General features: G+C 42.2%; 1 protein-coding gene across 1 annotated transcript; it reads right to left on the minus strand.

Annotated features, from left to right (window-relative positions):
• Positions 1-12077: 12077 nt before the first annotated feature.
• Positions 12078-12908, minus strand: LOC311240437 (tubulin-specific chaperone C-like; the record flags this gene model as incomplete). Its single annotated transcript, XM_084329020.1, has 1 exon — positions 12078-12908. The coding sequence occupies one exon, from the start codon at positions 12906-12908 to the stop codon at positions 12078-12080; it is 831 nt and encodes a 276-aa protein (XP_084185146.1).
• Positions 12909-15832: the final 2924 nt, after the last annotated feature.

The raw sequence follows: 15832 nt of genomic DNA on the forward strand, positions 1-15832 counted from the left end.
GCGGGAGTGTTTTTACTGTCATCAAGTGGGCCATGTAATAAGTGACTGTGTTGTTCTGAGACGCAAGGAGCAGTCTCAGACAGATGGACGACCTAAAGCGGTTGGTTTGGTCCAAACAGTGTGTGACATCCCAGGTCCCAGTTACGATCCGTTTATGTCGGACGGGTTGGTCTCGCTCAGTGGTAGTGAGTTGGACCAGCGTCCAGTACGCATACTGCGGGATACTGGGGCAGCACAGTCATTCATCGTAGCAGACATGTTACCATTTTGTGATGAGTCATCGACTGGCTCTAGTGTGTTGGTGCAGGGGATCGGCATGGGCTTTGTGTCGGTGCCCCTCCATCAGATACATTTAACCTGCGGGTTGGCAAAGGGGGTGTTCAAGGTGGGCGTGCGCCCGTCATTACCAGTGGGAGGTGTCATCTTTTTGTTAGGTAATGACATCGCTGGTGGCAGAGTTATGCCATGTGTTTTGGATCACCCTAATGTTTTGTGCCCTGATGTGTTTGCTCCGTTTCTCCCAGATGTGCCAGTGTGTGCGGTCACCTGTGCTCCACAACCTGTAGTTGTGGCGAGTGACAGAGTGACGATTCGACGGGGAACACTAGCCTCTGAGGCACCACGGTTACCCAGGACTTGTGGTAAGCTGGTGGTTGCCCAGAGTGAAGACGCTGGGTTGGGCACATGTTCATTTACCGCTCCTGCTCCAGGGATAGCTGGAAGCAGAGAGGTGGTCAGTTCGGTGGTGAATAAGATTCGGTCAATAGGCGGTCCTTTGAGGCTGTTGAAGCAGCTGATGGGAGAGACTCTTCACAACAAACCTCAGGTGAGGGGTTTGTTGTCTTGTGTATGCAGGCTTCTAAAGTGGCTGCAGGAGGCTAGTGCTGTCTCTGAGGGGGGTCTCTCTGCTGCTCAGCGTATTGTAACGCTGCATTTTGTGCTGTGCTGTGTGGACTTTCTCACATTGTATTATGTGTTTTACTTTGTGAGGAGGAAAAGGGCAGCAATCTGCCATTGTGCATTTTAACCATGGTCCATCCCTCTGTTTTTTTTGTGAGGTGCCTTCTCAGACCACGGTCTTAAATCTTGATGTTGGTGTTGGGTCTGCTGTACCCCTGGACATTTTGTGTCAACAGCACCCCTGATCATGTCAAATGCTACCAAGAGAGGTATGAAGAGGCGGAAGGTGATGGTCTGTTTGGTTGGTGGCAGTGGTGGATGTTTTGTTTTGTGTTATGATCTGTGTTCTTTGGGAAAACTGATGGGGTACTTGGGTGTTGTGTTGTCGCCAGCCATGGGCTGACTCTTTATGGGGGGGAGTGTTACGGACTGTGTCCTTATGTATATATATATGGGAGTAATGTATGTAATTTGTTGTGTATATAGGCATGTTTTGTTTGGTGTTGTCTTGTCTCCCTCTTGTGTCTTCATATCCCACTCTCAGGTTCCCAGTTGCAGCAGCAGCTGGTCAATCAGCAACTCACCCCGGTGCAGCGGCAGCTGAGACTCGTTCGCCTAATCAACATCCACTCCCTTCATAATACCCTTTGTGTTTCAGTGTTAGTCGGCTCCCTGGTTCGTTTGGTTGTGGTAACTATGCTGTGTCTGTGTGGGAGAGCTCTTTGATGTGTTGTGGTATAGAGCTGAGGCTCTTAAGCTACCTTTGTGTGTGAGAGCTGGTCAAATCTCTGTGTGAGCTCATTGTGTGTGAGAGCTGGTGAAAGCTCTGGTTCATTGTTTGTTAGCATATAGGAATTATTGTCAGTGTTGTGTATTTGGTGTAGAGCTGGTACCTGAAGCTCTGGTTTATTGTATTGTATTTAGGTCATTCGTTTATTGCACATTTCTGTTAACATTTGTTTGTCACCCAGCCTATGGTGATTGTTTTCCTGTTATTAATCTTTTGTTTCGCACACAGGGACATTGAGGGCAGAAAGATACCCTGGGGTCTACATCTGCATCACGTAGGAGAACTACTGTTAAAGACACCAGCTTAGAGTGAGCACCACCTCCTGTACTTTGGGGCGTCCGCGCCTGTAAAGGGGGGGGGGGCTTTTGTTTTATTTTGATATTATTTGGTGCTCACTGGTAGGCCCTCTTTGCTCTCTGTGTTGCTGATAATTATTTGTAAAATAAATATTGTTATTTTACAATCTGTCTCCGGTGTTTTGTGTCACTGCATCCTCACCTATCCTGTCTGTGGCCTAGTGTTGCGTCTCCCCACGGGGGCACGTAACACACTTGCTCAAGGACACATCGACACACTGCCCGGGAGGAGGAGCAGGAATTGAACAGGGAACCTTCTGACTACCAGATGACCGCTCTACTTCCTGAGCCACTGTCTACTGCTATTACGTCTCAATGGAGACATCCATCACCACGGACAGTAGCCAAGCGCCGAATCAATGCTAATCTAACAGCACTGGACTCCAGCAGCTCCCACTGCCCGCTATCTCAAACTAATGAAATAGCTTCAACCGGCTTTACACGAACAATTAGAAACACAGCGATCAACACAGAGGCGGCTCGCACAGAACGTCGATAAGAACAGGACAAATAGCCACAGAAAAAGCAAAGCGACTAATTCCTACACAGAATGAAAGATAACTAGCGTCTAATCCCACAATCGCTAGCATTTTATATATAACCGCGAGGGGAAAGAATTACCTCTGTGTTCACCTCTTAATTAAAGGCGAGGGGCAATTTACCGTCCCAGAACGTCTTTCTTCTTTGTAACCGTTGAGCACAAAGTGAACAGAATTAGCTAAGTAGGTAGGTAGAAAAGATTTATTTTGAATCAAAGATGCAGTTTTGGAAATAGCATACGTCAAATAATATGACTTGAAAGTGTTACAGGGTGGTAAGGTGGTGTATATATATATATATAAATATATATATATAGAATAGAATAGAAATACTTTATTCATCCTGAGGGAAATGTGGCACTACAGATCGCTCAGAGTAAACAGTAAACATTTAGGCAGTCAAAAACAAAAGTCACGAATACGAATAAAAATAAGACTAAGAATAAAATACTGTCCGGGATATACATTTTCTATGTTATGTATATACATTCTAATATAAAATATACAGTAAGTGTATTATAGTATATATATAGACTTTCAATCGAATGGGTGATTTGGACTGATTGAATCGGTCTATTTGCGAGGGGCCCCCGCCCTGCATGAGTAAAGGGCAAAGTAATCTCTCCTGCCCAGATGGGTCCTTGATAGCTTCAGGGCCCCTGGTGCGCGGCACCAATTGCACCCTGAAAATCGATGTCATCGGGGTTCCCCTCTCTGAGGCATACAGTATGAAACCGCTGTTTTTGAGTCTGTGTGAAGGTCATCCACAAGACCGAAACATTCTCACTACGAGACCAAAGTCTTGACGACACAGACGGTTCGGTGCTCAACATTTACATTTAGTCAGTTAGCCGACACTTTTATCCAAAGCGACTTACGAGTTGTGTACAACAAGTCAGCGGGAAGGGTACAACTCTGGCAGCTAAGGGTGAGTAAGATTGTTCGTCAAACAGTGTCAAACTTGAGTGCTACAGTCTTGAGTGCATAGTCGTATATATATATTAGCGTAGCTCAACTGGGGACCAGGCAGGTCAATTAAGAACAAATTCTTATTTACAGTGACGGCCTGGCGAGAGGACAAAAGGGCCTCTCAAGGGGTAAGAGGGAAAGGGGACACCAGGTATGTAATACATGAAGCAGAACAGACAAATGACAGTTAAAAGGCAGGGTGACAGTTGCAGGTGTGTGTAAACAACTCTGCGATAGAGTCCTTAAAAGTAGTGAGGGGGATCAATTTGTCCATTTTCAAAGTCTTTTGCATCTCGTTCCAACTGCTGGGAGCAGCACATTGGAAGGAGGATTGACCAAAAGGAGTGTTAACATGGGGAACATCTAGCGAGATTAGATTTACATTCAGTCATTGAGCTGGCGCTTTTATCCAAAGCGACTTACAAGATCTGTACAACGAGTCAGCAGGAAGGGTAAAACTCTGGCAGCTAAGGGTGAGTATGATTGTTCGTCAAACAGTGTCGATCTTGAGTCCTACAGTCTTGAGTGCATAGTAGTATAGACATAGCATAGCTTGACTGGGGAAAATGTGAACTTACAACACTAGAATGTAACCTGCTATGGCTAGAGGCAAAGCAGGCTGGCAGAGCTCTTTTGTACGGCAGAACGGATAGAGGCTTTCTCTCCATCCTGAAGCCCGGTGGTCACAGGGGTGATGGGGTCGGATGTCGGTGTCTGGAAAGGGGGGCAGAGAGAGGCGTCTGGGTGAAGATAATGGTGTCTCTGTTTGTCCTGCAGCTGATCACCAGAGTGGATGTGCATGCACTCTCTTTACAATACAATTCTTAAACTAAACACCATCTATCCCTCTATCGCATGCATTGTTCACATCAGTGTTGTAGTACTCGAGTCCGAGTCCTGGACTGATTTCCAGGACTCGTGACTCGACTTGGACTTGAGCACGGATGACTCGGACTTGGACTCGAGCATTGACTGCATTCGGACTCGGAAGGTGCAGACGAGGACTCTGACTTAGTTATTTATTTATTTATTTGTAATCATTTGGCATAATATATTGATGGCTAGTGGTTGTTTGGCTATTGTGTCACAAAGTAAATAAACACCCTTTGAAATGGTTTAATGTAGACCTTTTTTTATTTGTATGTCAGCTCAGACTCAACCTTGATGACTTGGACTCGGACTCGGACTACTAGGGTAATGGGAACTCGACTCAGACTCGACTCTTCTGTGGTGACTCGGACTCAAACACTGGGGACTCGGACTGGACTCGGGCTCGAGATTTAGTGACTCGACTACAACACTGTGTATCAGAATATATTGACTGCCATCAAAACAGCCCCATAGTGACGCTCATACCAGTTTTTTGTTACCAGTTATTGTTATACGGACAGTCTCGAAGGGTTAAGGTTATGGTTAGTTTAAGGTAACGGTGTGGTTAAGGTTATGGTTAGTTTAGGGTAACACTGTGGTTAAGGTTAGGGTTAGGTTTGGTCAAGGCTTTCAGAAAAGTGTGTCTCGGTAGTCTTGAGGTAAATGTGTGTCCCGAGTTTGTTCCCCAGCAGGGGAACTCAAACTTTTTCTGAAAATGTGATATTCATTTGAATATATGTACTTATTTGTAAATATGTAAATACGTCAATGTATTACTTATTTATAACATGTACACATTCTACATTTTCGTAAATACGTCGCTATATTACTTAAGGTTATAACATAATGTACAATATGTACCTTTTTTCCTGTGGTCGATAAATACTTTATTGAGCCCCGAAAAATAACGTCATCTTATGTAATGGCTGGTTTTATTATCAGGGCTCCATGCTGCTGCTGGAACCCTGTTGTGTCCGTCAGGACTGTTCATATTATCGACGCTAAAAGTGTCTGAACGCTGAACCAATGCCTTTTTACGCTGCATTGAGAATCTCAGTGTGCAACGGCATCGGTGCATCATTTCTATATGGTGCTTCTTTTTATTTTTTATTTTTTTTATAGCACTTTTATCCAAAGCGCTATACAATTTGTTCCTCACATTTTACCCAACCATGCAATGTGCCAACCTGCTCATCAGGAGCAGTTAGGGGTTAAGTGTCTTGCTCAAGGACACATCGACACACTGCCCGGGAGGAGTGGGAATCTAACCAGGAACCTGACTGCTCTACCTCCCGAGCCACTGTCGCCCCCCACGTATAATGTATAACGTGTACCGCAGGACCTGTGGCTGATGTATACTCTCCCTACAGTGCAGTGTGAGAGAGTTCGCTCAGTCTAGGGAGTAAATCCTCAATTTCATCCCCTACTGTGATTTATAATTCCGTTGACACACACACACACACACACACACACACACACACACACACACACACACACACACACACACACACACACACACACACACACACACACACACACACACACACACACACACACACACACACACACACACACACACACACACACACACACACACACACACACACACACACACACACACACACACACACACACACACACACACACACACACACACACACACACACACACACACACACACACACACACACACACACACACACACACACACACACACAGTAGCATCGTTTAATATACAATGCATTCATATTCACTGTGATCACATGGCCCACTGTGATATGAACACAACAATATGGAAATTCATACTATGTGTCTGGGATACATTCATCTCTGGAGATCAGACTCCTGTCCTGGTTTCTCACAGCAAGCGCACATCCAATAAATGTGTCTTATCATGGACGTTGCAGGTGTGTTATCATGGTTATTATAGATAAGGTGCCGGCATGTATTTTTTTACCATGTAAACACAAACAGACTGCCATGATGTTAACAAACATCCATCGTAAAAAAATTATTATCGTTCAGGAATCTAAAGATGAGTTCTTGGTCTTCCAGCCGTTGTCTGTCATAGATAAAATACAGTCATCTTTGAACAGGTTTAATATGTTTAATGCAATACAACTGTATTTCAATGATACAATACAATACAACTGTATTCCAATATGATACAATACAATACAACTGTATTCCAATATGATACAATACAATACAACTTTATTCCAATACCATATAATAATAATAATAATAATAATAATAATAATAATAATAATAATAATAATAATAATAATAATAATAATAATAATAATAATAATAATAATAATAATAATAATAATAATAATAATAATAATAATAATAATAAACTTTATTTGTATAGCGCCTTTCATACAGAAACTGCAGCTCAAAGTGCTTTACAACATAAAAAAGACATAAATAAAATGAGCATATGATAAAGTGCAGACATTCTGATTGACAAGCTAAAAGCAATTGGTTTTGATAGTCTATCAGTGAGCTGGATGCAATCCTACCTGGAGGGGAGAGAACAGATGGTGAAGGTAAACGGTACCCTACCCCCCCCCCCCCCCCCCTGTGGTGTTCCACAAGGAAGCATACTAGGTCCGCTACTGTTCCTAATTTATGCAAATGACATGTCGTCAGCTTGTGACTGCAACTTGTTCCTGTTCACGGACGACTCAGCCCTGCTGGTCTCTGACAAGAACAAGTTACAGGTTGAAAAAAAAAACAGCTCGGAACTAGGCTAAATCTGCACCTGGCTCGCTGATAACAAACTATCATTACACCTGGGTAAAACAGAGTCCATTCTCTTCGGTTCAAATAACAAACTCAGCAAGACCGACGGCTTCTCAGTTACAGTGGGTGACAATATTGTCACAAGGAAAGATGAAATTACATACCTAGGTTCCATCCTAGAGGCAAATCTTTCCTGTGACAAAATGGCATCCAATGTAATAAAAAAAGTCAACCAACTTACTAGATTCTTGTACCGGATCTCCTCTCTGGTAAACAAGAATACCCTGAAGACTCTGGCAGGAGCACTCATTCAAGGGTACTACGACTATGCTTGCACCTCATGGTACCAAAGCACCTCAAAAGCGCTAAAAACTCAATTACAAACATCACAAAACAAACTGGTCAGACTACTGCTTGACCTTACTCCTAGAACCCACCTCACCCCTGCCCACTTTGACAACCTAGGATGGCTTAGAGTAGACGACAGAGTACAGCAACTTGCAATGGGCCTGGTCTACAAGATAGTACACTACACAACTAAGGTACCCATGTACATGTCAAATTACTTCCCAAAGGTCAGTGAATACCACGACCACAACACCAGAGGGAGCTCCACAAATCATGTGAAACCCAGATTCCGCTCAAACAAGCGACAACACGTTTCGTAATTATGTCACATCAATGTGGAACGCCCTACCCACAGCTGTAAAGGAATGTGAATCACCCACTTTCAAAACCACTCTCAAAGAGCACCTACGGGAGACTGCAATTCGAAACTGGCCCCTGTAAATGTCCTAACCCAACCCGCTTCAATGTACAGTAAATGTCCTAACCCAATAATACACGAGACCCTCTTCTTGGGACCAAGTAAGGCTTCGTGGATAATCCAATGTACAGTTACCCCACCCCGCCTTCCCACCACCCCCCCCCCCACCCCACCCACCCAACCACCTCCAATGTACAGTTTCCCCACCCCACCCCACCTACCCAACCCCTCCCTCCACCCCACCTACCCAACCTCCTCCAATGTACAGTTTCTTCGTCAAATGTATATACTCTCTTTTTTAGACTATTTTTGTATCACAAACAGTACTGTATTTGTAAATCTGGTATGTCATAAATGTATAGATGTAGCAGTACTGTCTATCTGTATGTCATGTATGTCATATATGTTATGATGAATTGAAAATGGGGGACCCTGATGTAAACAAGACGAAAGTCTTTCTCTGGTCTGCATCCCCTTAACAATTGTGTGTATTGCGCCGTACTGTATTGTACCCATTCTGCAATCTGTTAATACAATTTTCAATCAATCAATCAATCAATCAATCAATCAATCAATCAATCATATAAAATCACAGTTTTTCACATTAGGATCTAACATCCCAACAGGTAACCTTGTTTATGGTTTGATTCAGTTTTAAATAGACGATAATAAAAAGAGTAAGATAAAATAGACAGAGTAAAATAGTGCAATAGTGCAGTGCAATAAAATAGTAGAATAGAATAGATAAAAAAAATTACAGTGCAATAAAATAGTTCTGGATTACTGTTCAACAGTTCAAAGTCGTCTTTACCTTCTCTGTTTAGTATCCACAGTTTAAAACTTGACAGTCTTCCCTCCTGTTTGAGACCCACTTTGACCCTTCGAACCTCCCACTCAGGGCAAACCTCCCTCTCAGGGCACAGTTTCCTCTCTCATGGACAGGTGCAGTTCTAGGCTTGGGTCCTAAACAGTTTTAAAGCCAGTTTTAAACCTGTAATAAAAAGTAATAGACAAAATAATACAGTGCAATAAAATAGTAGAATAGAATAGTTGGTAAAATTATGCAACAGTGCAGTGCAATACAATAGAATGGACAGAGTAAAATAGTGCTACAGTACAATCAACAGCAGAGTGTATAAGAAGGCTATGGTGAAGAGGTACGTTTTTAGCTTATTTTTTTTAAATATTAAGAGATCTAGTTTCCCTAATGTCCATAGGTAGTGTGTTCCATAACTTTGATATGATACAATACAATATAATATTGGTCCTAAAAGGACAATATACTTACCTTATGCATACCGCACCTTATGTGAATACTGTATACTTCATCAGAGCATATATTTAGCATTTAGCATTTTAGCATTTAGCATTTTTTAGATTATATATTAGATTAGATTTAGATTATTAGATTATATATTGTAACTATATTTATTGTAGGGCAAATATAACTGAGAGGACATAAATACCCGCATCTCAGCTTTTGTTGCCCATATGCGCATGTCCAGAGTTAATTATATTGTATATTGTTTAGACTGCCTTTTTATTCTATTTATATTTTTACTTCTCCACTGTACTATAATTCTGTGACCTGTACCTGTATGTCTTCTACTACCTGTACCTCCCCTCCCCCATGCTGATATGATGCCTGAATTTCCCCAAGGCCCAAGGGGATCAATAAAGGAATATCTTATATAATACAATACAATGCAATATAACTTTATTCCAATATGATACAATACAATACAACTTTATTCCAATACCATACAATACAATGCAAATTTACTCAACACACAGAATAGCATGTAAACTCTATTAAGAAAATGTGAATGCCGGGGTTTTCTCCTGAAAGCAGCGGTGTGTACTAAAGGCCCTGATGACGCGTTTGTGAAACAGAAATTTAAATCTCACGAATGCAGTGCATCTGAACCATACAGCCGCTATTTGGGGGATTAATGCAGTGTAGGTGAACTACGCTACCGCCATATTTGGGGGATTAAGGCAGTGTAGGTGAACTACCGCCTCTATTTGGGGGATTAAGGGGCCGTGTCGACAGCCAGCTTTTTATGAGTTGCCAGCTCCTTTCTGTCATTAATTTCTATGCTAAAGACGCGACAGGTGCGCAGCACGCTCCTTTTCCCAGCGCCGCGCCTCGCGTTTTAGCGTTCTCGGCGGCTAGCGTTTTTGGGCGGAGCGCTCCCAGCGCATAAAGTTGAAAATAGTTCAACTTTTGGAGAGGAGCGCCGCTCATCAAGGTCACTTTTTTCGACCGACCAATCAAAATCGAGCAAGTGGCGGAGCCGCGGGAGTCGCGAGACTAAAGCAGATTGAGGTCCGGAGTTCTGGAAACGCTCTGAGCATGCATATTTTAGATTTTCAAAGCGGTCCGCCTTGAAAAAAACGTTGTCTGTGGACACAAGCCCTAAGGCAGTGTAGGTGAACTACCGCCTCTATTTGGGGGATTAATATACCAATTATATAAAAATTATACCAATTGCACCATCCTTAAAATGGCACCTGATTTGATTACTTTCTTTATAATTTTTTGACCCAGTGAAGCACTATATTTGTTCTTCACAAAACATGCTTGTGTTGCGAGTGTATTGGAATGGATACACCCACACATTCAAAACATGTGCACACAACACTCTACATGTCATATTGTCACTTGAAATCCAGGTAGTTGGCCGACACAATCAAATAGGTTGTCTGGCACGGTCACATGCTTATGTTGACCAAATCAAGTCTTTCTTCCTGGATTGCACCGAGAGCTGCTGCTAATTATCACAAAGACACCTAGGTAAGGTTGTTAACACAAAAACACAGGCCCATTCCATTTCGAAGCCACTCTTTATTTGCATTTATTTTCAATAGAATAGACAGTCAATTCATAACAAATATAATACATAAGGAAGCGACTTAAGCTTTTGAGTTGTACAACCACTTGTGATATTAGAATTTTTATAAATTAACATTCTAATGATGCACTAATACAAGACTATTACGAGTCATTGAATCTAGAGTTCCAAGAAAAACTGAACTCTAGATGTAAAAATCTAACACTCACCTCAAAAGGGCCAAAGGGTGCAACTAATGCTAATGACAAGGCACATTTTGATCAGAATTCACAAAAGTGCAAATATCTTTCAACCACAGTGTTAAGTGCTTTTTACAAAAGCTAAAATATCTTTCAACCAGCGTCATGTACTTTGTCAGCAGTTGTATGGATGGTTTGTAGTGTACTAGTGTTGCTAGTATTGGTTTTAAATAGAAAATGATTACTTTTAATTGATAAGATCCTGCACAGAGGGTAGACTACTCGGATTATGAATATTTTCACAAATTTAAGATGGAATGAAAAGCAGCACACTGGTGGTGGCTAATAAACGACTTAAGGTTTTGTCTCTGCTATCTGACCCCTGTAATTAAGTGTTCCCGACCCGTAAATCCTGTATGTCTTAGTTGTGTTATGTACACATCTACTATGGAAAATTATTTCCTCTGCAATCTGTTGATAAGGATTGCTTGCCAGATTGATCAGAGCACCCCCACAGAAATGCAAATGTGATAATTAAGCTAATGACATTCAAATATGTTCTGCTAATCACACTGTCCAGTCTACAGAAGGCAGCCTTTACCCAGGGTAGGTTTACAGAGCATGGATGGTCTTTTTCCAGCAAGGCCATGCTTCACACACACAATATTCATGTTTCACTTCTCCGCAAAGTTGCAGACTGCATCTACACATGAGAAATCTTGCAGTTCATTCAATCTTTATTTATACTAGATAATACACTGAGTAATTAAACTCATTTACAGTGGCGTCGAGATGAGTCTAGTTAGTCCTAGTCTTCACCCAATATTATAATCAATATTTGTATGGAAGAGACAACTTTGGCTCAGAGAGACCAACTTAAGGTGGAGCCCATATTGTATGACAGAATATTAATACATGAGCACTTGGGGAGATAATGTTGGTATGGAACTGAACATGCATACAAATGGCCAACACTATGTAAATTAACCCTATTAGTTAATCGAAACCTTTTACCTATGGATATCATAGGTAACATGAAGTGGAAAGAAAATAAGAGATGATTGCAATCGGGTGGCTACTTTGGCAAGCTGAGCCAACTTGAACCTTAGAGGTCCCAAGTAGTTTTTCTATTTTCTTCTGGAATTACAGTCCAATTAGGGGAAGGTGTTCCTGCAGCACGCCAGTTAACGTCATCCACCTGGGTCCAGTTGTTCCTGTTCTGGTCCAGGCCGGACACAGTAAAGTCCTCATCCATACTTGGATAGGACCAGGAGAAGGGGGCGAAGCTCACCCCACGGCAGTCCTCAATGATGGCTCGGCTGGTGACATGCAGGTACACCCGTGTGTCAGTCATGTTGTGAGTCTGCAGCTGCTGACATGGGAAGGACAGAGTACTGTCGCTACAATGATCAACAAACACAGAACTCGCCACAGGCCCACTCAGGATCTCACAGCCAATGATGTGCTTGATGAGGAGGGTGCTGGGAGAGCCAAACAGACGCACCTTGCAGTTAGTCAGGTGAGTTAACAGGACATCCTGTTTTTCGATCTCCTCGGCTGTCATGGTCAGAACCACAGAGTCCATATTGGAGAAACCACATTGAGCCAAGTTGACGGTTCCATCTACTTCTTTGGCATTACCTGCATCTGCAAGTGTGTTAGCATCAGGAAGTATGACAGCAGGTGTAGGCGTGGCTGCTTTTTCTTGAGCTTTAATCAAAAAAGCTTTACTGAAAGCAAATTTCTTCCGCAGTGATGCTTGAGCCCGACTTGGGTGGTATTGCGTATCGTTTAACTTCTCCTCCGTGACAGACTGGCTCTCTTTGGCCTCTTTTCTCCGCTCAATGTCATCAAGCCTCGCTTGATCCCGTTCCAGTAGTCGTTCGGGAATCTTGGCAGAATTACTTGAGCCAACGTCTACAGTTCCCTCATCCATGTTGCCCTCAGGTTTTACTCGACTAAACGCAGAAAGAACCCGTCACTTCTTCTTCTTCTTCTTCTTCTTCTTCTTCTTCTTCTTCTTCTTCTTCTTCTTCTTCTTCTTCTTCTTCTTCTTCTTCTTCTTCTTCTTCTTCTTCTGAATTTCCGGCAGTCTAGAGACCTTGAGCAGAATGCGGAAGTGATAGTGTTAACATAGCAGACAAACTGTTTTCATTGGTGCACTCCCCTTGTGCCAATATGTATCCTCCTGCGCTATTGGTGGAAGAGGGGGGTAGGTATTTCCAAACAAAATCCTTCTATTTTCAAGTTGTATTGAAGGCTGACGTTCACTTCCAAAATATAAAGCTATGATGCTTATATAGAGATTCTAGTTCATTGGTGTGTGTACTGTGTTTATCCACACAGACATATAGAACGAGAGGAAGATACTCAAATACTGTTAACCTGTGTATTGTACATCTTTCACATCTCATTGGGGGAATACATTCAGTATTCAAGTAGAACAGCTAGCTAGCCGTTGTGGACACTCACCTTTCCACAGCAAAACGGTAGGCAAGGCACCTTGGTTGAGAAATGCAGGTTTCAGTCTATGTTGTTCACTTTAGTCTATCTGTTCAGTACTGAATTTCAAGTAGATGCACAATGAGAGAATGTTGAATATATAGAACACAAATGTTCTAGAATGTTCGATTATGACATCATACGGTGACATCACAATGTTCTAGAATGTTCTATTATGACATCATACTGTGACATCACAAATGTTCTAGAATGTTTTATTATGACATCATACTGTGACATCACAAATGGTCTATAATGTCCTATTATGACATCATACTGTGACATCACAAATGTGCCAATATGTATCCTCCTGCGCTATTGGTGGAAGAGGGGGGTAGGTATTTCCAAACAAAATCCTTCTATTTTCAAGTTGTATTGAAGGCTGACGTTCACTTCCAAAATATAAAGCTATGATGCTTATATAGAGATTCTAGTTCATTGGTGTGTGTACTGTGTTTATCCACACAGACATATAGAACGAGAGGAAGATACTCAAATACTGTTAACCTGTGTATTGTACATCTTTCACATCTCATTGGGGGAAAACACAAACGGCAGAGCAGTGGCGGTTCTAGAATCAGACCTTTAGGGGGGCTCAGCCCCTAGAGCAGTAGCATAATTTCACTAAATGCCATGGTCAGGCAAGGGGTAAAGGGGGCGGATTTTTTTTGTCAAATCAGTTGTGCAATAGTCAATTTTGGTGAGTTGTTTCTATATAATTCACTTATGACATTTAGGTAACATTAATGAAAGGAGACAACTACAGTATGTAAGTAGTAAACCTATTATTATAATTTTTTATTCCAGTCGATCATAATGATCATGATCATATTACGGGGCGCTCACTGCGTTCGAGAGAGAGAGAGAGGGAGCGAAAGAGAGGGAGAGAGAGAGAGATAGAGAGGGAGAGAGAGACTCACATTTTCGTGACATTACACACACTTCTGCAGTCCCTCCCGCCATCCTCTCTCTCTCTCTCTCTCTCTCTCTCTCTCTCTCTCTCTCTCTCTCTCTCTCTCTCTCTCTCTCTCTCTCTCTATCTCTCTATCTCTCTCCCTCTCTCCCTCCCTCTCCTCGCTAGTTCTCTGCCTGTCAAACCCGTTTGAGGAAGTGTCGGGTTACACTATGCCTACGTCCCCGACACACACGCACTCAAGTTTGTGTATGTGTGTGTCCCCGACGAGGGAGAGAGATGGCGCACACACATTACACACACTTCTGCAGTCCCTCCCGCCGTCCCTCTCTCTCTCTCTCTTTCTCTCTCTCTCTCTTTCTCTCTCTCTCTATCTCTCTCTCCCTCTCGCTCGTTCTCTGCCTGTGAAAACCTGTTTGAGGAAGTGTCGGGTTACACTGCACTACAACCATAGAGGGGGCGTTACTGCAGATCAATGCTATGTCGACGTCACAGAAACCGACAAATCAGAACAGTTTAGTTGAGTGAGGGAAGATCTCGTGAACTCGAGACTAGACTGATGAGTCAATATGGTAATTAGAGACACAGACCCATTGATACTAACCTGTATTACTATAAAACCATGCTAAACACAGAAAAAAGGCATTTATAATGCATGTCCCCTTTAAATCAACTTTCCAGCCCCCTGTCAACTGTCAAATGATGTCAACTGTCAACCTGAATTATCATTCAGTATTCAATATGGTCTGATATTAACATTCAGTATTCAATATAGTCTGATTCAATATTAACATTCAGTATTCAAGTAGAACAGCTAGCTAGCCGTTGTGGACACTCACCTTTCCACAGCAAAACGGTAGGCAAGGCACCTTGGTTGAGAAATGCAGGCTTCAATCTATGTTGTTCACTTTAGTCTATCTGGTCAGTACTGTTCAGTACTGAATTTCAAGTAGATGCACAATGAGAGAATTGTTGAATATATAGAACACAAATGTTCTAGAATGTTCGATTATGACATCATACTGTGACATCACAAATGTTCTAGAATGTTTTATTATGACATCATACTGTGACATCACAAATGTTCTAGAATGTCTTATTATGACATCATACTGTGACATCACAAATGTTCTAGAATGTTCTATTATTACATCATACTGTGACATCACAAATGTTCTAGAATGTCCTATTATGACATCATACTGTGACATCACAAATGTTCTAGAATGTTCTATTATTACATCATACTGTGACATCACAAATGTTCTAGAATGTTCTATTATGACATCATACTGTGACATCACAACGGAACATAGACCACCGCAGCACTTCCGGGATTCTGAAATCGGGGAGGAGATAGCAGGGGGAGCAAATTAATGAATGTGGATGAGAGCCTTGATGTAAGTGGTTGCAGCTACGGCTGTGGGGGTGCTAGAGACATGATC

The sequence above is a fragment of the Notolepis coatsorum genome (assembly GCF_963971535.1).
Source record: "Notolepis coatsorum genome assembly, chromosome: 14".
NCBI lineage: Eukaryota > Metazoa > Chordata > Actinopteri > Aulopiformes > Paralepididae > Notolepis > Notolepis coatsorum.